Raw genomic sequence first — 25300 nt, 5'->3', positions numbered from 1 at the left:
TTTCCAGCTCAGTTTATTCCATGGTCCTGTGATTGATGAGTATCATCAATAATCACCCTCTGAGATTGATGAGTATCATCAATAATCACCTCTGAGGGAGCAAACCATGGGCTCCCACCCCAAGGGGAACACCATCCTATATATCCAATTTCACATAGTGCTTGTTTAATTTTAAGAGCTATGTGTGTGTGTGTGCATGGAGAGGGACATTCTGCCAGCAGGCACCAAGTGTCCCCATGACCATTAATTGTCCCTGAGCACTGCTGGGGCTGGAGATGCAGTGACAGAGACACCTGAAAGGGAGTCCCAGAGGGTCTTCTTCAGGCTCATGGTGGTGCACAGCCTGGGTTGTGCATGTACCAGAGGTGACACCTCAATTTCTCACCTTTGGGGCAGCTCTCCCTCCAGACTGCCTCAGCTGCCCTTCATCTGCCCAAGGGGCAACTCAGCTCCTGAGCCTTCCTCGGGCTCCCTCTTCCTCCTCACCCCCCAGACCACAAGTCTCACCCCAGCACCTCCCTCTTCTCTTCCTTCCCTGCCCTCAAGCTGCTGCCTGAGCTGCCTGCTGGCCTTGTGGAAGTTGTTTCTAAGAGCTTAATTTAGGATCTTTGTTATTTTTTTCATTAAGCATTAATTAATGTCTGTCTTTTAAGGTCAGTATGAAATGCAAGACAGAGGTTGGGCATATGTTAATGAGAATCTGACTAATTAAGCTGGGGACTTGTAGGGAAGAATTCTGACAAGTAACCAACGTGATTTAACCAAAGTATATTGATGCGGGAAATGTAAAATTGAAAGAAAAATTAATTGCTTAAGCATTTTATTCTCCAGAAAACCCTGATTCATAGCTAATCAAATATTTTAATTGAATTTATCTGAGACCTCTAAATAAATTTGAATAAAGGATTATGCTTGGATGTCTGGTATTTTATAATGGCAAGATAAAGATCTTCATCTGAATTGGCAGCCTTAACTCTGTGTTGCCCTACTCTGGCTGCTGTAAGCTGCTCAGCACTTGAGAACAGTTTTGTAATTCTCAGAAATAATTCAAGTTCATCCCTAAATCTTGAAATATACCCTAGGAAGACAAAAAATTAAGCAAAACTACTAATCCACATCTTACTTGCCAAAATAGGAATAAAATGGCTTATGTTTAAAGTGAGCCATAGCAGCTCGTGCACAGTCAAAAGATTTTTTTTTTTGCCATTTTTTGTGCATATTTACCTACAAAAATCAAGCAAAAAATATAGTACAGAGAGACAAAGAGGGAGGGAAAGCAACTAAAGCAAATGCAGAAATATTGTGTCCACCAGGTTTGGTGAACATGTATTTTCATTATAACTGTGCATGTAAAACTGGAGTGCTCATAATACTGGGTAAAATAAAACCTTCTGCAATTATATAACATATTTTACAAGCGAAGTTCTGGAATAAATGACTGTCTGCTTAACTGTGTCCTGCAGAGCTGAACATAAATATGAAGCTAAAAATAACAGCCGTAATAATGACTTTATTGGGGATCAGAAAAGTGTGATAAACATTTTAAGAGCAAAAGCTCGGCAATGACAGCTCTGGTTTCTAGCTAACAGCAATAAATTACAGTTACATTGGGAGAAACTGTAATTAAGTCTTTGGATTTCGACTTTAGGGATCTGGGATAAACAGCTTCTGGCCAACCACACACAGAGCAAGGGAGAGATCTCCAGAGCTTTCTGCTCCAGATTGCCTCTTACACAAGTCACAGCCTCAGATCAGCAAAGCACACTTGCACACAGCTGAAACAATATGAATTAAGCTACTGGAATATGGCACTGTGCTTTAAATTGAACCTATAACCTATTCATTCTATATGTAAGAACAAACTTAAACATTATATCTGTGCCTTAACTAAGAGCCTCAGTTTCTCCATCTCAGCATCCAAGATGTTAAACAAGACATGCTACCCGTTTTTCTGAACTTTTGCCCATTTTCCCTATTCCAGCTGCATATTCTGGTGTGCAGGATGTATATTCTGGTGGAGGTCCATCCTTGACTTTGTCCACAAAATGTTGTGAAAGACTCAAGAGTGAGTGGTATTGGCTTCTGGGTCAGCCCTCAAAGCAAGAGTGAGGACTGTGAACAATTCAGGTCACTTCTAGCCCAACAGGGAATTTGAGCTGGAAGCAGGATATATGTATTTCCTGATTTTTTGTCCAAACGCCTGTTGTAATAAAACTTGAGTGGCTCTGAGAAATTAGGTTTGGTACTCCAGTCAAACCCAGAAATAAATGCAGCTGATCAACAAAAGTGACAGATCACATTGCAGTGGATAGAAAAAACCTTGAATAACTAATGGACTGGGTAATAAGGTTTTGGGTAAACTGAGAGCATCAGAAAAAATTGCATTAAAAATTGTTCTACATAAAACATTGTTGAATACATTGCTTTGGTGAACATAAAAGCCTCTCTCTGCAGATAATTTGTCAAGGGGAAAAGGCACTCAACTCAAAACAATAAAGTCTTCTTTGTAAGCTAAGTCTCCACATTTATTTTTATTCAAAGGTCTAGAAGACAGTTTTACTAGAAATATCTGAGCAATTAAGCAATCTACACATCGTTTCCCTAAGTATGTGTTCAGCAGGATAGAGAGAAGAGAGTGTTATTTCCAGGACTACCTGGTGAGATGAAAAATGTTCTCCACAGCTTCTTGTCACGAGTAACATCTCGTATTTCTCTCGTCATGTTAACCAGTCTACCTGCGACCGGCGGCACGCGCCGGAAATCCAGGATCCTGCAAGAGCAGAAGAGACATGGTTTATGTAAAGGATTAAAATCTAATGAGACTTATAGGTTTTAGGAAGCTTCATTACACTCTGAAGGCACATTTATCTGTGGTCTTTAAGGAGTATAAAGCCCATCACTTTAAAGTGGATAATTCTTCATGTAATGCATTACAAAATATGTCCTAAATATGATGAGTTCTGCGCTGCCTACGTAGTATGGAGTAAAATACAAGAAAAGTATGGAGGGCATTGCTCCATGATAAAAATGAAAATACATACGATTCCAAAAACCAGAGACAGCACAAAAATTTATATTTTCACTTTGTGTTACTTCATGATTGTTATGACATGCATTTTGCTCACCAATTTTTAAGTGACTTGGGGAATGGGATTTCAGCCTCTTTCCTCCATAAACACCATGTAATTCTTTTTCTGACAGCCTTAGTATGTGTTTGATTTATTTCCTTCTGCTCCTCTCTGTTTTAATATCCTTATACCAACCTAAACAATCTCCCTGAGACCAAAAATCTTCCCACAGGCAAAGGCTGGGAGAAGAGCCTCTCCCTATCCCCAACTCCCCCGCCTTCAGAGATCATAAAAACCTCCCTACGAAGCACTGCTATTAGATACAGTAAAAGAGCAAAGACCCCATACAAAGTCTCCCCATAGGCAGGATTTTTATATCCACTGTCTGCTGTTCACATTTTCTTCATTGGGTAGCAACTGCTTTTCCTGCTTAGTGTGTGGATATTTAACACACCCCCCGTAGGAACTCCACTGATGTTTTTTTTTCTACAGCACCATCTGCTTAAAAAGGCAATATAAAATGTAAAGCAGAAGGGATCAACACCAAGGTCAACAACAATGAAATAGAGAAGATCCTTGAAGGATCTGATTAGGATTGGCTCTTACTGGAAAACCTACCCTGTGCCACCCACCGACACGTTCCCATATCCCAGCCATCATTCCAGAAGGCAGCAATGCTACACAAACCCCCAAATAATTTGTGGCCCCAAAGCTTTGCGCTTTTGAAAGGATGTTTCTTGGCTTCTCACAGTGTGAAAGAGGCTTCAGTGAAATGCCATTGTTCCCAGACATACTGTTAATCAGTAATTAGTAATTCCCACCCCTCATCTGGGCAGGCAGGGAGGGCTGCAGTCTTGGGGTATCCACCATCCCCTGCACTAACTCTGGAGGGGGAATATTTCCAGCAACAGGAGCATGAGATGACCACCACTGCCCTCTCCTTCCCACTAACTTTTGCCATAAATATGCTCCTGATGTGGGACAGTCCCAGCTTTTTGCTGTGAAACCAGAACTCACTCCCATCTCAAGGACTCCTCTCTGAATGCACCATTCCCAGGGCTCCTTTGGATCTCTGTGCCCTGGAGCTAATTGGGGTGAGCCAGGCTCCTGTCACACAACGTGACACATTCCCTGGGAGATGGGTCCTCTCCATATGTACTGCAAGATCACAAGGGAAATTAATTTCTCAGCTTCTCTTCAATTTTTCTTGTTGAGAATTACTTATTGCCAGGTTTCTCATTCCCCGAGTAAGTCGCATTTCCTAATTATTAACTTACTCTTTCATCATTTGCCATTTCATTTCTTCATGGCATTTACCCACCTTTGTTCCATTTTCCCCTTTTAAAAAGTAATTCAGTTACAGGAACGGCCAAATGCAGCAACTTATCACAATATTTCCCCTTTTAATGTAAATCTGTCCTACTTGCCTGTCGAGGTGAAATGCTGCTATTTCTGCATTATGTCTCTCATAGTCTGAGAAGTAAAAAAAGTCAGGTGGGGTTTCTTGCTCTCTGGTTTGCCTGCAAAGGAAAACAAGGGAAGTGCTTTAATGAAGGGTTAGCATTCCTAAGGAGCAGTGCTCAGTCATCAACATGCTGTTCAGGAGTTCTGTATTGTTTGCTTAATGGAAGACCTTTAAATACCTCATTTGTGCATTATTTGCCATGCAGCCTTCATTTTATCTTCTTTTTCGAGCTACTCTAACAAAAAAATAGGAATTAAAGACTTGTGCAGGCAGTGTGCTGTCACAAAGCTGTTCCACTCAAAACTCTTGCTCTATTTAACAAGATCTGTTTTATCACTCTCAAACATTTCATTAGCGATAGCGGTGAAGACAATGTCATTTCATTAAATTATCATTAACTGTAATTATGAAATTTTCAAAAGTAATAACATTTTTCTTTCATCTTTGGCAGCCATGCAGCTCCCATCTAGAATATGCCTCTCCCTTTGTATTACTTAGAGCCAAAAGTGACATGTTTTCCTCATTTCAGAAGGAACGGGATCATTGCAGCTTGATGGCCACACCACTTGTCTTGTTTCAAAGAACATTAACAAGACTCTGCTTGAGAGAGGATGCAGAATTTGTTTCTTCAGTTTACAAACCAATAAAAAATGTCATTCTGATAGGAAGGCTGGAAAGGGGAAGGCTAAAGCTTCCACACCACAGCACATGGAAAATACAAAGCTCTGTGTAAGAGAGGAGCAAATCCCTGTCTCACTTCAAGCACCTTCCAGTCCTTTTGGATGGAGCACAGCTCAAGCAGCTGCCCAGTGCAACATCTGGGTCCCACCTCTACCTGTTTTAAAGTCCTCAGAGGGAGATAAGTCCAGCAAAGCTGCCTGCATAGCATCTGCAAGGGAGGACAGCTCTCCAGAAGAGGAAAACAAAGCTCTCTCTCATTCCCTGCAGCCACAGGTGGCCCAGCTGACAGCTCATGTGTCACTCCTGCTGCCTGCTGGCCATGAAAATACAGCTTCTACATGGGGACCTTGGTGCATGAGCAGCTTTGGGATCATGCTGGTGCACAGCTCTAACCTCCTCATTTGAAGTCCTAATTTTGGGTTTGCTGGGGACCTGAAGCTGTGTCTACCCACCACTGTGACTACCAGAGCTGCTGTCTGCCCACAAACCCACCTGGGGGTCTCCAAGCTGCTGGAGGAACCTGACAAGTCCTGTGGTTTTTGGCTGTATGAAGACTTTGTTGTGCACCCAGCAGGGTTTGAAAGCCTGATATCCTTTTTCATATATTCCTTTTTATTATATTAACGTCTTGGCAAGGTACTCTATCTTGTCCTAAATGATGAACAACATCAAGGTATTTGTCTTGTGTCCACTCAAGGTCAGAGTGACCTTAAACTCCCCAGGGATGCTGTGGCAAAATGGCACTGACCACTGTCACAGCAGTGGTCATGGAGGTGGCCAACACTTGGCTGAAGTCCTGCTGGGCAGCTGCTGTGGCCACAGAGATCACAAGGACACAAGCTAAAAGCAAGCCTGGCATAAAATAAAAAAATAGCACTTTGCTTTCTCTCTGTAAGAAATGCCAAAGGGGAAGGAGCACACCCACAAAAAGGAATGGGGTGTGCACCTCACACCACACACAAAGCAGCCAAGACAAGAGTTAGGAGCTGCAAGTCATTGTGCATATTCCCTTAAAAAATGAAGGAATGAGCCCTGAATATTAATTCAAAGAAAAACGATTAACCTATTTCTGCTGACCATAAAATTACATATTTGTATGTAATCTTCCCTCCTCTCCAGATTTTAAAAGGGCTGATTTCTTCAGCAAATCCTCACCTCAGAAACTTTACGTACAGCAAGCACAACAGGTAAGGTGCAGAAAATATTGCTAATTAGCTAATCAATGTCATCTGCTTTTTATCTCCTGGACACTTTAGAAGAAACCACGGCTGTTCCTTTGTGAGAAAATCTTGCTGCAGAAAATCAGACTGAACTGAGGGCTGGATCTGAGCCTTGCAAGCACAGCCTGCCCCAGCCCAGCCCCTGCTCCCTTTCACTGCTCCCTGTGCTCCCTGCCAGCCCCAGCAATGGCTGTGGATATTCTTCATTTGGGAGTAAGGACAGCTGTCCTGCAGGCTCAGGCTTGTTTGTACATATTTTCCTGCTGTCAGAATGTATTATTAAGTGGTTGCACACCCTCCTAAGGAAATAATGAAACTGATTTCCCTAAAACCTTCTAAAAAGGACAACAAATCCACAGTGCAATCTAGACAATGGAAATACCAGCTTTTTTTGAACCTGATGACACACCATGAAATAAACTCCCAGGTTCCTTCAGTGTTTAAGGAACAAAAACTATTCTCCAGCCACTTTTCACATGGTCCATGCCCATGTCCAACACCTGGTACCCACTTCTCCGCCTCTTGAAAACACCACGTTATTCAGAAAGCAAAATGGAAGGAGGATTTTCCAACTATCCAAGATACTTTATATTCCTTATATTCCTCTGTAGAGCTCTCCAGAACTCAGATGTACCAGATCCAAACATGAAACCCTCTCCTGAAACAACCTTGAAATATCCTTTATGCTGACTTACTCCAATCTTCCACGGATATAACAGAAACCTGATTTCTTGGATCTAATATTAACTAGACAGGTTTTTACTCAAGCAGACATTTATTTTTAATTTGATGTCTGCAGCAGTACCTGAAGAGGTTCCTTGGGAATTCCCCATCCAGAGCAAGCTGCCACACCACCAGCAAACACCAACACTTGTGTGGATTGTAGCCCAAGAAACACAACTGAACTTACAAAGCCACATGAGTCTGACAGAGCTCTGAACCCATGCCATTAACAGACTGATATGAGAATAGCTTCAAGTGTCAAAGGGCACCTACATCATAATCTAGAATGTTTACTTTATCCAACTGCGTTGATACATAATTTTATTTTATCCATGTTAAAAAATGCCTTTTTTTTAAACCGTGCATAATCTAATCAAGTCTGTTGTTTGCTAATTCTAATGATCTATTCTGATGTAAAAATATATAGAGGTGGAAGATCAAACTGCTCTCAGCAAGTTCAGTGAGTTACTCCAGCTTTAGATAATGGTAACTAGTCTTCAGCCCCTAAGTGACAGGCTGGGAAAGGGGAACGAAACTCCCAGATCCTTACAGGTTAAGTAAAAACTCTTTCAAAACAACACTGGAACTGATCCACCCAAATGCATGTTTGAAATCAGAACTGCATTTTAAAAGGGGGAAAAACCCACCCCTACATACAAAACAGTTTGATTTTATTACATGATGGTTATTGAAGGTTATTATCTAATAAAATGACACATATCATGAGATACTTGAGCAAAGAGACCACCACAACTTTGGAGGGACAATGAACTGCAGTCTGAGCTCCTCAGTGCCAGCAGTGCCATCCCACCCCGAGCAGGGACAGGTTCTGCACAGGTTGCAGACGGTGGGAGAGGATTTCTGGCAGCAGCTCTTATTTTGCAAACAGTTGGAATCTGGTGATCCTCTCTTTGGAGAAGGATTTGGCAGATATTTATAACGGCAGGCTGGAAAGCTCTGGAGGAGAGACAGATGGAGGTCTGTTGATACTGCACACAGTTAAAAATTACACAGTGGCACCAGCCCAATTACAGCATGAGGAAAAGACAAATCAGCACGGTAACACGTGTAGGGGAGAAGTAAGAACCGAGGGGAAATCAAAGCCCATGAAGATTTTCCCACCATGGCACAACTCAGAAAACACATAGGGAGCAAAGAATAATTTTAAACAGGACAGGGACACGTTTGTGTTGACACAAGACAAGATGCAACTGTGATCTGATCTAGTGGCTATAAAAGTGAGTCATGATTACAAACAGAAGAGAGAAAGCTGCTCTGATAAATGAACAGTCATGAATAAATCTGGTGAGTCAGCTCCTTCCTAGCTACAGTTGGGACCTGGTTTGGTGTTAAGTAGTATTTGGATAAACCAACATAATGATTTGTGTTCAGAAATAATTGTAAAGTCTCAAGCTTCTCTTCAATGTTTCTGTAATTTTTTTTTGCCAATTACTCGGTCCTCCAGCCTCAACATTAATAACTTCTCAGGAGTTTTCTTCTTGCTGTTCATGAACCAAATCACCACAGGGCAACTGCAGGCTCTGCAGACACTCTGGTATTTCAGAACACAATATTATAAAAACTAAACCTTTAACATGGAAATCTGTATTTAGTTTCCAGGATCACTAGCATACACCTGCCTAAACTACCAGGATTAACACCCACCAGGGCCGTGCATTACTCGAAAGAATCCTGCTCAGTGCCAGACTTCCTCTGCTCTGGAGGGGTTCTATTATCTGTACAGCAGCCAGAAAGCTAAAAAATAGGGCAAAGAGCCCAAAGTGAGTTAAGTATTATCCTGACAAACACATGCTGCCTCCTCATGCTGCAGCCCAAAGACATCTCTGAGATGTCTTGTGTCAGACCCACGTCCCTGAATGAAGGAGAGGATGTGCTGCTGGCTGGAAAACAGCTCCTTTTAAACAGGCTACCCTCGTGTTCTGACACATAATCAGGGGAATCAGCTGCTGGGATTAGGGATGATTAGGGAGCACGACAAGGAGCTTTGCAGCAGCAGGGAGCAGGTTTGCTTGGGTCAGGCCATTTTGCAGACAGAGCCCCTGCCTGACCCAGCCAGGGGAATTGGGCAGCAGCAAACTCACTAAGAGATATAAAGCACTGAGGCTTTGTAATTGCATTGGCAGGGACAGGACTAACACTGATAAAAGCATAATTTGGCTATCAGAACAGATAACAGGAGATTAACTGGGTCCACCCACAGCCATAGGTTGCTATTCTCCTTTGAAAGCAGCTTTCCTCTCTTGCTGAGGAGCATTTAAGGTGTTTAAACACCTGTCCTGAAGCCCAGTTGCAGGCATAACAGTTCATACAGCACGTTACCTAAATGATAAAATATAACTAATACCAGACTAAAAGGATAGTTACTGCAGGACTAAAAGGTGGCTACTCAGCAGTTTGCTGCAGTTTCAATGATTTTATAGCCTGGAATGGACTTGGGAAGTTTTTGCATTTGGAAGCTCCACAAGCAGCCCCTTGATCAAGCACACCACTGAAACACAGATGCTCCATCAGTTCCAGAGAGCCTTTCTTCCAACACAGACAGGCCTGAAATCTCCTAAGCCCCCATTGATGAACTTCATCTTCGTACTAATGGGAAACTCAGACTTAAAGTCCAGTGTCTGCTTGCAAGATTTTCTCCCTCCCTGCCCTCCATACAACACTTATGTCAAATTGGATTATGCAGCAGGGGGATCTAGAGTGCCCTGAGATCATTTAAAGCTTATTATTCTAAGTAAAGGAGGCAGCCCATGGGAAAAAAGAAAGGTGTCTCTGAGGCAGCTGCAGTCCTTAGGAGGGTATTGAGATTTTGCATGCAGAGTTGTATCATCTGGGAGGGTTTTCAATGCACTTGGCACCAGTTAGAACAGGTGGAAAAAATGCCATTTAATTTTATAATACCTTTTAATGGCTTAGTAAGTCCTTAGGACGAGAAATGTTATGGCTAATGCAGCTTCATCTACAGTAGCAGAGATATCTGGTGCCTATTTCTGACTCCTTATGGAGCCTTGGCAGCTGATGGCTCTGGCTTTATCAAAGCATTGTGCTACAAAGAGCACTCCCAGGGATGATAGGAGCTGTTTACAAGAGCAGAATATGGGCCAGAAAATGAGTAGCCAACGCAGGAATGCAAAGACATGCAATTTGAGTGGTACAGAAAGGATGTTTGGCCCGTTTCACTGCTATCAACCAAATGACAATATGGGCCCCTGCAGGATATTCAGGCTTCTCCAGTTTAAGTATCAGCTCTGCAGCTTGAAAAAATGAGAGAATATTTACTGTGGCAGAGAGACAGAAATTCACAGAGGGATGTGATAGCAATAGGAATAATTAGCAAACTGCCAAAAGGATAAATACCCAGATCATGCTCTTGTGTGCCAGCCCCCGAGTGCTTTTCTCCTGAGCAGACGGAGAGAGCTTGACAACAGCACATGCTCAAGGACCAGTTAGCTTAATATAAACCATAAACTTATGCAGAGAATAACAATAAGCCTCTGAAAGCACATTTGTATATAGAAATATCTTGCTACCTGGCACAGAAGGACAGTGGGGGGAAGATGGAGAGAAAATCCACAGGGAAACAGTGTGTTGGGGTGTGATTTCTTTCTGCTCCCAGTGGAAGAACAAAAGGAGGCTCAGGAGGTCACCTAGCCCATCCCCTGGCCCCAGGGTGAGATCAGCTAGAACTAAACCATTCTTGACAGACATTGCTCTAATGTGATCTTCAAAATGTACTTTTGTGATCACACAGCCACAGCCCTCTTGTCCTGCTGTGCTGGCCTTCCTCCCCTGCTTATTTCCAACCTTGCTCTTTCCCCTCCTTCCATGATCAAGGAAAAACCATCCTGGAAACACCTGCTGCAGCTGATGTGAGTGCCTTTCTGAGGGGGATACACGTGACAAACACACCAGAACAACTGGCTCCCATTCCCGAAAAAAGCATCACCAAGCTAAGACCTGGGAAAGAAGCCTTGACACCCTGAGATTGCAGATTCCTCAGCTCAGGAGCCCCTCCTTTACCAAGCACAATTAATTTATTTTTAACTCATTAAAAATCCAACCAACCCAGAGTCCTGAAAGCCTATTTTAGGCTTTGCCATTAAAACTAGCACTGTTGTTAGAAGACAAAGAAGCAGCCTCTGACTCCTCCACACAGGTCAGGGCATTTGTGAAAAGGTTGTGAAAAGTCAGTCCCTTGCTAGGAGCAGCACCAGTGGAAGGTTCCTGCCATCCCATGCACTAGATGTCTACATACATATATATATATGTATGCAGATTTTTTATATATATAAGCAGATTTTCACCTGAGCAAAACATTGAGTTACCACTCCTGCCTACACAAGCAGATCTGATATGAAGGGATGAATAATCAGGGCAAATAATATGATCCAAGAATATGAAAAATTCATTTTATTCTCCACTAAACTATAAAAATAATAATACACCCAGACATTTTCCTCTTTTTGGGGGCTTTTCAGTTTCTTTTAGTGGTATTAATATCTCAAAATGCACCTTCTCCATACTGCTGCCTTTACTGACATTGTGCTGACAGTAAAGTCAAGGCATAATCTCACCAATCATCATTTCATTGTCTACCAGCTCAGAAGAATAGCTCTTTTTTCATTCATTCTTTTGTGCTTTCAAATGCATAAGACATGAAGAGAATCTTTGATCAGCACAAAACACATAAGAGTTTGATCGTCTGGGAAAATTTCCTTCAGCAATTCAGAATATCACTTCCAGCTCTGCCCATGAAGTAGCTGACTGTCACCACGGGAAAAGCAAATGGAAAAAAATCTATTAGTGTAAGCACATTTGTCAGGATGTCTTCCCCACCCGGGCTTTTTGGTGTGACAGCCACTGGTCCCCTTCCTGTCCCCTGGGAATGTGGCTGAGAGGATGGGGTGAGCTGGGTGCTGAGCTCAGCCTGGTCAGAGCTCAGATTCACAGGCTGGTGTGGTTCTTATTCTTTCTTATTCTTATTTATTCTTATTCTTCTTGTTATTATTTAGGAGGTGGCTGTAAAGAAAGCCACATTAGTGAAATGTTGTTACAGAGCAGGTAAGCCCTACAAAACCAGAGAGAGATGAGTTCCAGATGGATGTACAGAGAGGCATTTAATGCATAATCCAGCACATACAGGAATATCTAACACTGCTTGCTGTGGTTTGGACATGATGTGACCAGACAAGTAGGACCATGCCTTGTAACATTGGTCTGCATTTCCCCTGCACCCTGCAAACACCAGTGAGGTGCTTTTTTGCCTTTCTTTAAGGAATCTTTAAATTCAAAAGGCAGGCATAGTGCTGGGAAGCACACAAGGTTAAAAAACATTTGAGGTAAGGTGAGTTTTTCCAGCATTATGGGGTGATCTCAGTTAGGGAAAAACAGCCCCCCCTGGATACTGGGGTAAGGGAAATAAAGCTGCTTTTCACAACCACTGCAGGGCTGCTTCTGCTGTAAACATTGACCTGCACAGCTGCTTTATGGCCAGCAGTGGGGACTGAAGGGTGTATTTCCAAAATCAGAAGATCAGGTCTTCATACGCTGGTTTAGAGAAGGCTCCTCCTGCCCAGGGAGCTCAGCAGGAGGGTTACAATCCACAGTGGAGTGAACTGCACAGGAGGCAGCACACACCCCCAGAAATTATATATACAGGGCTCCAAAGGTGGGACTCGCTGCAAACTCATCTTTGTCTCCCTCTCTGAGATGCTGGTGGGAGGAGGGAATGTAGAGAGCAGAGGAACACTGATGCCACAGTGGCTGAGTGGCAGTGCTGGTAGGGTAGAAATGTTTTTCCATCATCCAGAACAAGCAGGGTTTGCACAGAAAAACAAACGAGTCATGGTATGAAAAGAAAGGCAAGCTCTGGGAAGCTCCTGTCACTAATTTTCTCTGCAGATAAAACAAAATTCTTGACCCAGAAATAAGGTTTGGTTCATCCTGGAGGTAGAAACCTGACTTGACATACAAGAATTGAAAGATTAAAAGGTACTTGACAGCACAACAAGAGTTCCCAGTGCCAATGTTAACGTGGTCAATGCTCTTGTCACAGCAGGGAGAAAACGGCTCACAGCAATTAAAAAAGCGGGAGATGTCATTAATGAGGTGTTGCCGTGATATTTTGTGTCTTTTTAAAGACATCTTCATCAAAAAACGATATCACCATGAATATTTTCTGTCCCTGCATGGCCTATATTCCTTTGTGCTCTTAAGCAAGTGGTGTGAGCATGTTTGCCATGCCAAGCCCATGATATCTGTCATCTTTCCCCTTGTTTTATCCCTTTGAGGCTCCACTGCACGTTGTCTGCTCGCCACAAATTGCAAACATGAAAAATGATACAGCTGCACAAACTATTTTTGAAAAACTGTCAAGAGCAAACAGAGCTCCATGTGAGCCTGGTTACCTGCAGCCTCCCTTCAGGAAAAAGACTGCTGAGTATTTTCTACAGAGCTTTATCAATATATAACACTTCTAGAGGTCTGAGAGCACAGGAGGAAAAAATATGTGTAAAATTAGAAGTCTGAAGCATTTCTTCAGCCCTGAGAATGTTATTTAATATGTCTGGGGTCATTAAGGGTAGGGATTTAATGGAACAATAACATTAAACATATTAGAAGCATAGCAGAGCTCAAATTTCTTTCAGCTTTTTGGATTTTTTTTCTTCTCACTGTACGTGATGTATGTGCCCATTGAAATTCCTGGGTTCACCACAGGTTTATAGGTTGGAAAAAGTAATTACTGTGAGTCTGATGTATTGATAAATAATTTCTTCCTTTTTATTCACGAGTTTCCTTGCTATCATTGTGAGAACCACGAATATTAGTGAGTTTGTCCTCAAAATCTCCCAGGAAGCAGGAAAATATTAGCCCCGTTTTTCAGCAAAAGCTGCAAAAACATGGAACTATTACGGATTCAGCTCTGCCCCGAGCGAAGAGCTCGAGCCTCATTAAGCACATGCTTAACTTTGGGCACACATATAGCCAGTGAACTATGTGTGTCCTTGAGAGTCAAGCACAGATTTAATCCTTCCTGGGAGCTCTTTTGTGCTCAGCACTTTGCAGGAAGGAGCCAGTGGTCAGCAGCAGATCCCTGCAGCAGCTCTGCCCACTGCCAGGCCCACAACTGCTCTTTCTCCCTCTTCTTTCCACCCATGACAACAACTCCTTTGGGGAATAAAAAAAAAATCATTTCCCAAAAAGCATTCTGCCAAAAGCAGAGTGTCAAGGCCACAAGTCAATTTGGCCATGGGCTTTGATACGTCCCAAATGTCACTTTCCAGGCTGACCCTGAGGCCTGCAGTTCCTTGCTGTGATCAAGACTCTTTATAAGTGAAATGAGGCTCAAATCCTGCCTTTCAGGGTGCCTCCTGTCCCACACAGAGATCTAGAAAGGCTCAGACAACTTTTGTGAGCTCTTGTGCTCCTGAAATGCCTTTTGAGCTGTGCCAGGTAGAGGAATGGGCTGAGGGGTCACAGGGCAGCATGAGCAACTTGGATGAGCACAATGTACAGACCCAATGTTCTCCTCTCCAGGACAAAATTTGTCTGAATTTTGTATTGACACCTCTAGAAGCACTGCAGTGTTTGCACTCTCTATTCAGCACACTTAGCCCAGGCTCCCTCTCCCAATTTGTAGGGAGGAGTTTGAATTTCTGCACCCCATGCCTCCCTCTCTCACTCATGAAGTGTTGCAGTTGTTAAAATCACGTAACAGGAATAAAACCTATGGCTCAGAAGAATAAATAAAAGGATGCTCAGGCTCCAGCTATAAAAGTGAAAAATCCTTTGAGATTTCAGAGTTTTGTGTCATGGCTGACCTATAGATCTGCATTTGTATAGAAAAGCTGTGCTGTCCCAAGGACCCACAATCAGTAACCAGAACCAGTAACTAAGATCAGGCTCCCTCCTCCTGTCCCACCTGCCCAGGCAGAAGCTCAAATACTTTTGGCTTTATATTTCCAGTTTACCATTCAAGAGCTGCTGGACCCTGAACTGCACTGAGTGCCCAGGACTTCAGACAAATAACTACCATCATAATCATTAATGGGACAGAGCCTATATAGTGTGTGAACCAATATTTCAAGAGCATGAAATTCTATTTGTGGAGCTGCTTTACCAGCTATGCATATCAAAGTTTCAGTAGAAAATGAAGAATAGGGGATCAGAGCATCTTGTACAACCTCCTCCTGCAAACCCCAGACCTTCTGAGTGCCAGCAGACAGCTCAGCCCCAGCCCCCACACATCAGTTCCCCTGAGAATGCCAGAGGATGCACTGGTGCCCCATCCTTCTGCCCATCAGACACCCAGAGAATCACAAGTTTTGCTTTTCAAGCTTGCTTCAATCTCATATCCTGAGACTCTTCCATAATTTTGCCACTGAGGACAGCAGGCATGTGGCTCCTGTGACATAATTGCTCCCCAGGACTGAGTGTTTCCAATTCCTCAGGATGTGATTTCCCAGTAAAGCACACACACCCCTGAACTCGCCTTCCTGCTGCTGTTAATGTTCCTCAACTCGTGGCAAAGGGAGATGTGCCTCTCTGAGCTGGAAAGGAGGGGTAATTGCCTCCTCAGACTGCTTCATGGTTCCAAAAGAAAAGGGAACTGCTTTGATATGGTGTGGTTATTTCATAGCTCTAATAAAGCAAACTATGCAACCCATTTCCTCATTTATTTTATTTTAACTCCTGCCTCATTACCACTCCTGTCAGCAAACACAATCTCTGTGAAGAGTGCCCAACTTATTCTGTGCCCTAAGCTAGTTCTGCAGTTCGTGGGTAACCCCTCATTTCCTCATGTGTTTTCTTCCCAACCAGAATTTTGCCTAAGCAAGGAATATGGAGCAGCACTTTGCTGCTGGCCATCCCCCAGCTGAGCTCTGGCACTAGCTCCATCCCACTGCAAAGCCCTGCAGGTGATCAGGCTGATTTCCCCTCACCCACACATCTCCCACCTGGATTATTTCCATTTGCAGAGGGTTACATGTTTGGGAATGTGCTGATACCACCACTTTGAGCATTTCTCAGGGACTTACTGCCAGCAGGCTGCCAAGGTGACTTACAAGTGCAAATATTCCTGGGTGCTCCTAAACCTCTCAACAACTTGGGAACAGCGTTCCTCAGCCTCAGTCAGAGGATGCCTTAATTTTCAAGTAGAACACAGCCCTGGAACATCTTGATATTAACCCAAATGTTTCACTTCCTGACTAAATTTGAGTTAGTAAACTCTATCTTCCTCAGCCTTGGTCGTTCATTTATTGCATGAGGAAGGGAGTACTGGGTTGGAAGCTTTTATAGTAGCCTTTTCACAGAAAATCGTGCTGTTTTACAAACCTATTAAAAAAAAAACAACCTTTCCTTTCTCTCTAAACTTTCCTTTTCCAGGTTGGAAACCTTCCTTGCTAATCCACACTTTATATTAAGGGCACCACATGAGTCACAAATTACACTGGAAATTTCACATCAGGGTCCTTTAAGCTTACAACTGTCTGCATGAAGGGTGGGTTCATCCTCTGCAGCCCACAGGGAGTCACTGGGCTATTCCCAGGGAAAAATCAAGCCATATTAGCATCTCTTCCCTCTTCTCCACCTCCACTGAGAAGGAGGATTTTAACCTCCTGGCCTCCATGTGGGCCTTGCTGCCTGGGGAGCTGCAAATATAGTCCCTGCTTGCCACAGAGCATCATTCCTCTCCTCCTTTTATCCCAGTTATAGACACAGCAATTTAGGGGAAAAATGGAGGTGCAGCTTTGGAGGAGAAGCACTTAAAATGACAGTGGATGCAGGACTTCAAAAGGGCTCAGTGTTGGCTTAAACTGCTCCTCTTATCTATTTATTAAAAAAAAAAAAAAAAAAACCAAAAAAAACCAACTATTGAAATCTCTGAAAAAATATTCCATATGAAAAGATAAAGAGCAAAAGGATGTTAGGGGAAGATCTCCGTGGCACTGCAAGGGAGGGAAGGCTGTGGCTGGCTTGGCTGCTCAGGGCAATCACTGTTTTATATAAACATCTCCCATCAAGTAGAATCATTCGGTGAACTCCCACGCTCGAGGTGCAGAGCAATATTCACGCTTGGTGGGTTGCAAAAATGCACCCAGTCAGAGCTGGAGTGGAGATAAAGACAGGGATCTGTGTGTGTGTGTGCAGGCAGACACAGGGACACTTCCCTCTGGCTGTGCTCAGCCAGTGGTCAGTGTGAAACAGGTGTGCTCCCCTGCTCCACTCTTAGACATTCGTCTCAGCTGATTTAAAATTTAAAGTCTGTCTACACTGAGGATGTTTGGTAAGGTAAGGACAGATTTCAATAAAGTGTGAGAGCGTTGATAAAAAAAGCAGAACTCAGAAAAAGCAACACATGAAAACAAAGAGGCAAGAGTAGAGGACAAGAGAGGGGAGGAAAATTATGCAAAAGATGTGCAGTAAAAGCTTTAGTGAAATGATATTGTTGCCAGATTTTCTTTTTTTATGGAGCTGATTTATGACGTGCAGCTGCTTTTCTCTAACAGTGAATGTCTGGTTACCTCTCTTTGGATTTTTAACTGTGTTTAAATGTCTGCAAAATGTGAAGCTTATCTACTGTATGTACAGAGTGATATCTGTGTGTGTGCACAGCCCACAGCGTTTTGGTTTCAAAGACAGAATGATGTTTTTCCCAAAGCCAAGGACACTTGTATTTCAGTTTTCCTACTGTGTGGATAAGTAAATGGCACAGCAAAGTGACTGTGTGCTTTCACCATTGGACTTCATTGTCCCGTTCCTGCAGCACTTACTGTTTTCCCTCTGGGCTTGATCCAACTTTCCTTCTACTCAGTGAAAGGTTTCCCATGAGTTCAAGGTGAATTAGATCAGGAAAGACAGAGCCAGTTCATAAACTGGGACCTGACCTGCATGTACTCAAATGTAAAGTGCAGTGAATTCATGGGAAGAGCTCTCCCTTGACTCCAGAGAATTGTGGAACAGATGCAGGCTCAACCAAATAATAAATGAGCCACCTGTGACAGCAAACACCCCGTTCTCATCCACACCTGGATGAGGAGGACAGGAGACATAACCTCTGGTTTTAGCATTTAGTTTGAATACACCCATGATATCATCCACAGCTCTTGCCAATATCAAGCAGATAATGCCAGATTAAGCAAGAGCAGGAGCTGAAGAATCTTAAATTAATATTGGAATTTCAACTCTGTCTAGAGCACGCTGGGTGTCTGACCCTTTCAGGACCTGAGATCTCAGATAGCAAAGAATACACAAGTCCATCTTTTTGTGTTTTATTACAGGTCCCTCAAGTTCCCTCCTTAAGAAATCTCCAATAGGCTGCTATTACCAAATGCCTGAGTAAATTCCAATAAAGTTGAATGAAGATCTTCATTTTATCACAAATATTGGCAAGAATTAAACCTGGTTTTTTTTTTTGTTTTTTTTTTTTTCCTGTGCACTCTTTTCCATGCAGCTCATGGGCAGAGATTGTATTGACAGAACTGCTCAATATCAATATGAAAGTCAGGGAAGTATTAGAGGATTAGTTACAGACAGCCAAAGCACCTCTGGACTGAATCAGCTCATTGGTTCAAACAGGTGGAAAAGAAAACCAAAAGAAACAAAACAAAGCGGGTTCCTCCCTCACCTCCAGGAAAATGAGGAAAATGACCCAAAGGTGCAAAGAAGATTAATTTTGACATTTCACTTTTTTATACATACACAGATCTTTTTAGCCACCTCTTTAAAAATATTAGCTCTGCCCTTTGATTTCCACATGCTGGTGCTACAATGTCACATTCTTCAAATTAGAGATTTCACCTTCACACCTACAGTGCAGTCTGAGAGCATGGGACAAGGTGTCCCAGGAATGTCAGGGAATCACCTCCTGCTCCCACCACCCAGCTCTGGCAGGGGCAGAGGCCAGGGCAGTGAGGACAGTGAAAACAAACCAAACCAAACCAAAAAAAAACCACAAAAAAACCACAAAACCCCCCAAAAAACCCCCAAAAACCCCACAAAAACACACACACACAAAAAACCCCAAAAAACAACAACAACAAAAAAAAAACCAAACCCCCAAACCAAACCCCCACTGTTTTCATAAAATCCTGTAAGAATTAAACACTCAGTTGTTCTTAATCTTTTTCACCCAGAGGAGAAAATAAGAGGACAAGTCAAATGAAATCAAGTATTTTAGGGCATATTTCCAGCTACACCTTTTCTTCCCAGAACATGCAATAAGTCTTTAAATGACATCCTAAATCTGATTGCCTTTCTAGCAGACCAGTAAGCCCCGTGGACAAATAGCAGATCTATTTTTGACATGACCTTAATAGTTAAATCCTGCCATTAGGTCCATGCACACAGCTCCCAGGGACATAGCAAGACTTCCCCTTCATCTTGCAGTGCTGGTTTTGCTAATGATTAATATTCAGTTCTGTAAGCTTAATGAAGACATTGTTTCCACTTATCTACAGGTCAGATGGCAACTGCAAAGCAACTTAGTTGTTAGATAGCTGTGGATTCCCTGCTGGTATGTCAGATTATTTATGCACAATGTGTATTTTAATAGATGACCATATTAAATTATATGCTTCTGCCTTATTATTTCATGATTTTTAATGGTTTTCAATTCCTTTTATTTGTAAGAAAGAAGGAACAATGACTCATGCTAATGATGTACCTCTGTACCACATCTGCACCTTGAAAATTATTGGAATTTCTTTCTAGAGGCATATCAAAGACCATTAGCTTTAAATTGTTGATTTTTTTACCATGAAAATAAAGACAAGAAATAAGAGTGAGGCCATTTTCTTTTTCCAAAGACAGTGAGATTTTTCTTTCTGAACTATTCTGAGAGATCCAGCCAAAACTTTTCACAGCAAGCCTCGTGCCCAGCTGAATTCCCTCCTGCACAAAGCTCCAGTTCCAACTCCAGCTCTGAAAAGTGATCTTCTCCAACACCACTGGGCACACACATGCACTCCACACCTCAGAGGGATGGGAAAACCTGTCCTGAGGTGCCAAAGAACAGTCATGGTCCACCTCCAGAGCAGAATATGGGGTTCAACCAGGCAGAGCCCAGAGCTGGGAGGGAAGGAGAAAAGGCACAAAGACCCACAAAGCTGCTTTGTTTAGTTTAAATCTCTTTCTGAGCTGCCACTCCTCGACCTGCAATGCCACAGTCAGCTTCTCTTCTGGGACACTGAGAAATGAGACCCAGAGAGAAAGGTCTGCCAATTGCAGGAGAATTTTCTTGCTTCTTTATAAATGTGACTACTACTGTAACGTTATTGAACTAAAAATAACCAAGCCAGTTCTAGCTCCAAATGTGATCAGCCCATAAATAGTGGGATAAACTCTTTCCAGGCACATCATGTACTTGATTTCCATTTGCAACACGTCCTAAAGCTCTGCTTATGCATAAGTAATGCCCACGAATGGGAGATGGCAAATTTGCCTTTTTCTAACACACAAACCACTCTCACCTTAGTGAGCAGAGACACGATGCTGCTTTCACACACTGAGTGATCTTTGCTCTCTGAGCACTGCAAGAGCCACGGCTGGTTTTGGAGAGGGGAGATTTTAACACCAGAATTGCAGATTTCAAACAGCAACATATGCCCACAGACAAAAGCAATGCTGTGAGGAATTTATGGGGACCTTACATTTCCAGAAGTGCTTAAAAGAAGTTCCATTTTCACCACCCTCATCAACTGTGTGTGTTTGGGGTGGCAGAGGAGGCTCTTCATTTCCCTTCACCTTATTTTGCACTTCCAAGTCCTAACCTTGGGTTACAAATTCAGAGCCACTGTGATGGATCACAGTTTGGCTGCCACGATGTTAAGTTAAACAACAGTCTCATTCCACACTATAATTACTGCAAACAATTTCATTGTCTAAGGGGTGCTTTGCAAGGTTATGCATTAGCTAATGCTTCTTCTGTCACTGTTCATCACATGAATATTCCCTTTACCTGCTGTGCCTGTGTGTGCCTGAAAGAACTGTGGCATTTTTAATGGCATAATTTCCTGGGATGAACTGAAAATCAGCACAGCATGGCCTGCATTATTTATATGCTGAGTCCTACAAATGGCAAGGAAAATACTCTAGATTTCCTGGAAATAAATGTATTCATTATCCTTAAGCCTTGTGCACAGTAGACTTTATGTCACTGAAAGAATTTAATTACTACCTGAAAAGCATCTTCATTTTGCTAGATTTGTAACAAAAATAAAATGTCTAGACACATTGTAATTCAAAGACAAAAGACTCCTTACCCACCCAAAAATACCCCATGTTGATAAATGTTGAAACATGCCCTACTGTTGCTGCTAATCAGTAGAAAGTTCTTAGCATTTTTACAGCATGAGATAAATTGTAGATTGAGCCAATTGGGAATACTAATGACAGAAACCATAAAATATTTTGTAACATCAATTATGACTAGAGGAAAAGGACTTGCACCATAGATCAGCAGAATATTTTGCATCCGTGCTTCATTTAAGACTGTGATTTCTGAACATGATTTGGAAGTTGATTTGCCAAGAAGAATGTTCAGGAATATATAATTGGCAGCTCTGCAACTGTGGTGCTTCTGCAATTCAGCTGTAGCTGCAGAATTACCTTTGATGGGAGGCTGAAGGTCTGTAGAACCTGACAGATCACCAGACTCCAGCTGAGCTGTTCAAATCATACAGGATTCAATAATAAATTATCTGATTTCAGTTAGAGCCTTAAAATGGTTATGCTACATTCAATCTTATACTAAAATGTGATCTGAGAACTAAAAAAGCACTTTTCCTAAAACTCAGTTTGTTTTTACATGTTCCTTATTGTTATGCCCAGACGATGTCCCTGACCAAGCTCCACAGTCAGATTCCAAGGAAATGCCAATTTCTGCCTTTTGACATTCAGGTCTTATCAGAAGAGGCCATTATTTTCTGCAGTACACTCTGTCATATATTTCAAAACATCATTGGAACTTCACCAGCTTGTTTTTAAAAACCTGCTTACCAGGATCCTTCCATCCTGATGCAATTGCCATTTTAAAACCAGAGATGATAACCAGAGAAATAAATTGAAATGGGGACCATGACAAGGAGAAAAGTTACATAGCAAAAAGGAAAAGCCAGGCTCATATTTTCTTCCTCTCCTTGACACAAAAATTATTTCCTTGCCCCAAAATAAACCAACCAGTAGATTCTGAACCAACAAATTTAAAAGCAGCTGTCCTCCTCCTGCTGCAGAATGAATTCCAATAGTTATGCACCACAGGAAAATAACTTCCTATCCACATACCACTTGTATTCCTCACATCAGCCTTGCTGCAGCTCTGCATTCAAGACAGACAATATTTGGTCACAAGGAGGTTAAATTAAATCTTTCCTCAATACAGAGGAGTTAGCCACGTTCAGCCTACAATGTTCCAGCCAAATAATGCTTTGCTAATGATGTCTGCAGTTAGATGACAAATCAGGCTATTTAAATTGCCTCGGCACATACATCCTTTCCAGGCAGGGTATCCAGGTAACCATCCTAGCACGGCTTCAAGGTGGGAGGGAGAAAGCAAGAGCTAATTTCTTCAGCTAGGTGGAAAATTAATCCTGAAGAGATCTGTCTGGTTTGTTATGGTCAATTTAAAGGGAAAACAATTTAAAAGTAATTGTTTAAGAAGTATTTTTAAGACAGGCGGTTAGGCAAGAAAGGACAAAATTACTGTTTTTCAAAAATACAATAATGGCTAGTTTTATTTCTGAAAACAGTTAAAAATATTTAAAGGCCCTCAATAGGAAGCTTCAAATGCCAGGAAAATACCAGGGAGGAATGTCAGACGCTGTAAACAAACACCTTTTTTCTAAATGTAATGCTAAATAAAATATAAAATACTGGATTGTCCTGTCTTGTTTTCCCTGAAACAAGCTCAGCAATATTTTCCATACCTGGTCAAGGAAATGCAATTTCTGTACTAGATGCTGCTGTGGCCCCACTTGAGCCATGGCTGTTGATGTCCTTTGAGAAGGTTTAGCCCATCAGTGATTTGCTGTGGGTGGACATGGGGGATATAGCAAATTTTTGTGCCCTGGCCTGGGCAGAGGCTTGTTCAGGGTCTCACCCTCCACTGTGGTCTCCAGCCTGGATGACCTGGATATCATTGGACATCCTAAATATTTTAGGGAGGGGAAGGGGACTCCTCCAGCTGATTCACACACAGAAATGCTGGGATGAGAGGAGAGAGCAGATTTTATCTTCTCTGAAGGCCAGGAGTGCCACAGCATTTGACTCCACACACAAGAAAGGGGTGGGACAGGGAAAGGACCCTCAGGTACCCCATCCCTGGGGGGCTCAGCTGTGGATTCTGCCCTGGCACTTTTGCCATCTGCCAAGGCCCAGGAACCACTCACACCCTGCTCCTCTCCTAGGTTTTAAGTGTTCACTAAATCTATTAAACAGGAAAATGCAAAAAACTTCTGATATCCCTTTCCTTGAAAACTATTTTGGAAAACATGACTCATTTACTTCTCTTCTAAACAGGCGAAGTAATATTTTCCAGCACTCCCTCAGGATGAATTTAACTAGAAGCTAAGCCAGGTGTAGAAATGTCTGCAAAGGTTTTCATTCCTTTCATTAAAAAAAAGAGAGAGAAAAAAAAAAAAAAAAGGAAAACTGTAAAAGAAGAGGCAACTGTAAAAGAAGGTATTAAGGTATTATTGGGTTTTAAAGCACTGTTGGTCTTTTGATTACCCTTAAAATCAGATCAGATCACAAAGAAAACATAGCCTTTCACCAGCTAGAGAAGGTCACATTGCAAAAGGATGCAGGTGGTCTCATTTTTTAACAGTGAATGCAACAGAAGCACAAATCTTCCATCCACCAAACAGCCTCTCCTGGCTTGGCAATTGCCACATATAATATCTGATGAACTCTGATGTCTCACTGCTCAAGGATAAAATCCCAGCAGGCAGGGGTTGTAGGAACTGCTACACAGTCAGAGGAGAAAAATCTTATATTGTTCCAGCAACCACTTATTTTATTTGCCAGAATTAAAACCTCTTCACAGACAAAAATTGGGTTGGTTTTTTTTCATCCCGTAAAGCAATTTTAGATTTCTATAGAATCATTCAAAAGCAATTAAAATCCTGCTCTTGTTGAAGGATTTGTATTCCTTGCTCACAGTGATGTCAGGCTTTGAAATTCAGGGCTGTTGAGTGTAATTCTTTGGGGCTTTGGAGTCACTGCTGAGTGCCAGAAAATACATTCCTTAAGTTCACAGATATTAAATAGCTTTGGTAACACCAAAATTGTTTCAATACATGTAGCTTTTAAATCTAGAAGACATTGCAATAAAGAATTGGTGCAATACCAGGCAATTCAATACATTTTTTAGGATAAGGGAAAGATGAGAGAATCCAAAAACATAATAAGAGTACAATTAGCTAAGAGGGATCAGGGAGCTTTTCCAAACTGCCCTACTGCAAGAGTGACAGGCTTACATTGCCAGGCAAAATTATAAATATAAAAAAAAACCTTCAAAAACAAGCAAGTAAACAACACAAATCCAGGATCTACATTAAAATTATTCATAGTCCTCATCCACTTAAAGGTCTGTGTTATTTAAACCAGACAGTGAGCCTCCAACACCACTGTTTGCTTTGGCATCATGCTGTATAACAAAGGAAATTGTTGTTAAAAATGTGATTCAGATGTCACCAACAGGAGGCCATTCCCAATTGCAGAGACACAAAATGGCAGGATTAATACTGCTGGGCCTGGCACTGAGGGATGAGCACTGATTTACAACCCCAAATAAAAGGAGCCAGCCACGCCAAGAATAACAGGGGTCTGGACACCTCCTGCAGTGCAGGTGCCACTCTGATCTCTCTCCTGCCAAAGGGACACCTCCTGCAGTGCAGGTGCCACTCTGATCTCCCTCCTGCCAAAGGATGCAGCAGAGAACAGCAAAAGTGTAGGGTCAACAATATTGGACACAGGACCTTGCCAGAACATCAGCAATGCACTGACCAGTGATTAGGATTATTGGCTTATCAGCACCACTGATCTCTTACTGAGACTGGCATCACCCCAAGAATCTGGTGTTTGTGGGCAAACAGGGCAATTTCTGTCCTTAGGCCACATTTAGA

At 42.3% G+C, this 25300-nt stretch overlaps 1 protein-coding gene across 1 annotated transcript in view; it reads right to left on the bottom strand.

The window, feature by feature from the left end:
* FAM20C (FAM20C golgi associated secretory pathway kinase) overlaps positions 1-25300 on the bottom strand; it is a 56596-nt gene that overhangs the window by 9307 nt on the left and 21989 nt on the right. Inside the window, exons 4-5 of the mRNA XM_021539735.3 lie at positions 4496-4588; positions 2655-2770 (exon numbers count right to left, since the gene is read on the bottom strand). Of these exons, the coding sequence (XP_021395410.1) occupies positions 2655-2770; positions 4496-4588 (209 nt within the window). The remainder of the gene's footprint in view (positions 1-2654; positions 2771-4495; positions 4589-25300) is intronic.

This window comes from Lonchura striata, chromosome 16, assembly GCF_046129695.1.
Source record: "Lonchura striata isolate bLonStr1 chromosome 16, bLonStr1.mat, whole genome shotgun sequence".
In the NCBI taxonomy this organism is placed as follows: domain Eukaryota; kingdom Metazoa; phylum Chordata; class Aves; order Passeriformes; family Estrildidae; genus Lonchura; species Lonchura striata.
Note: the sequence above shows the minus strand (reverse complement) of the source record. Positions and strands in the feature narration are given on the sequence as shown.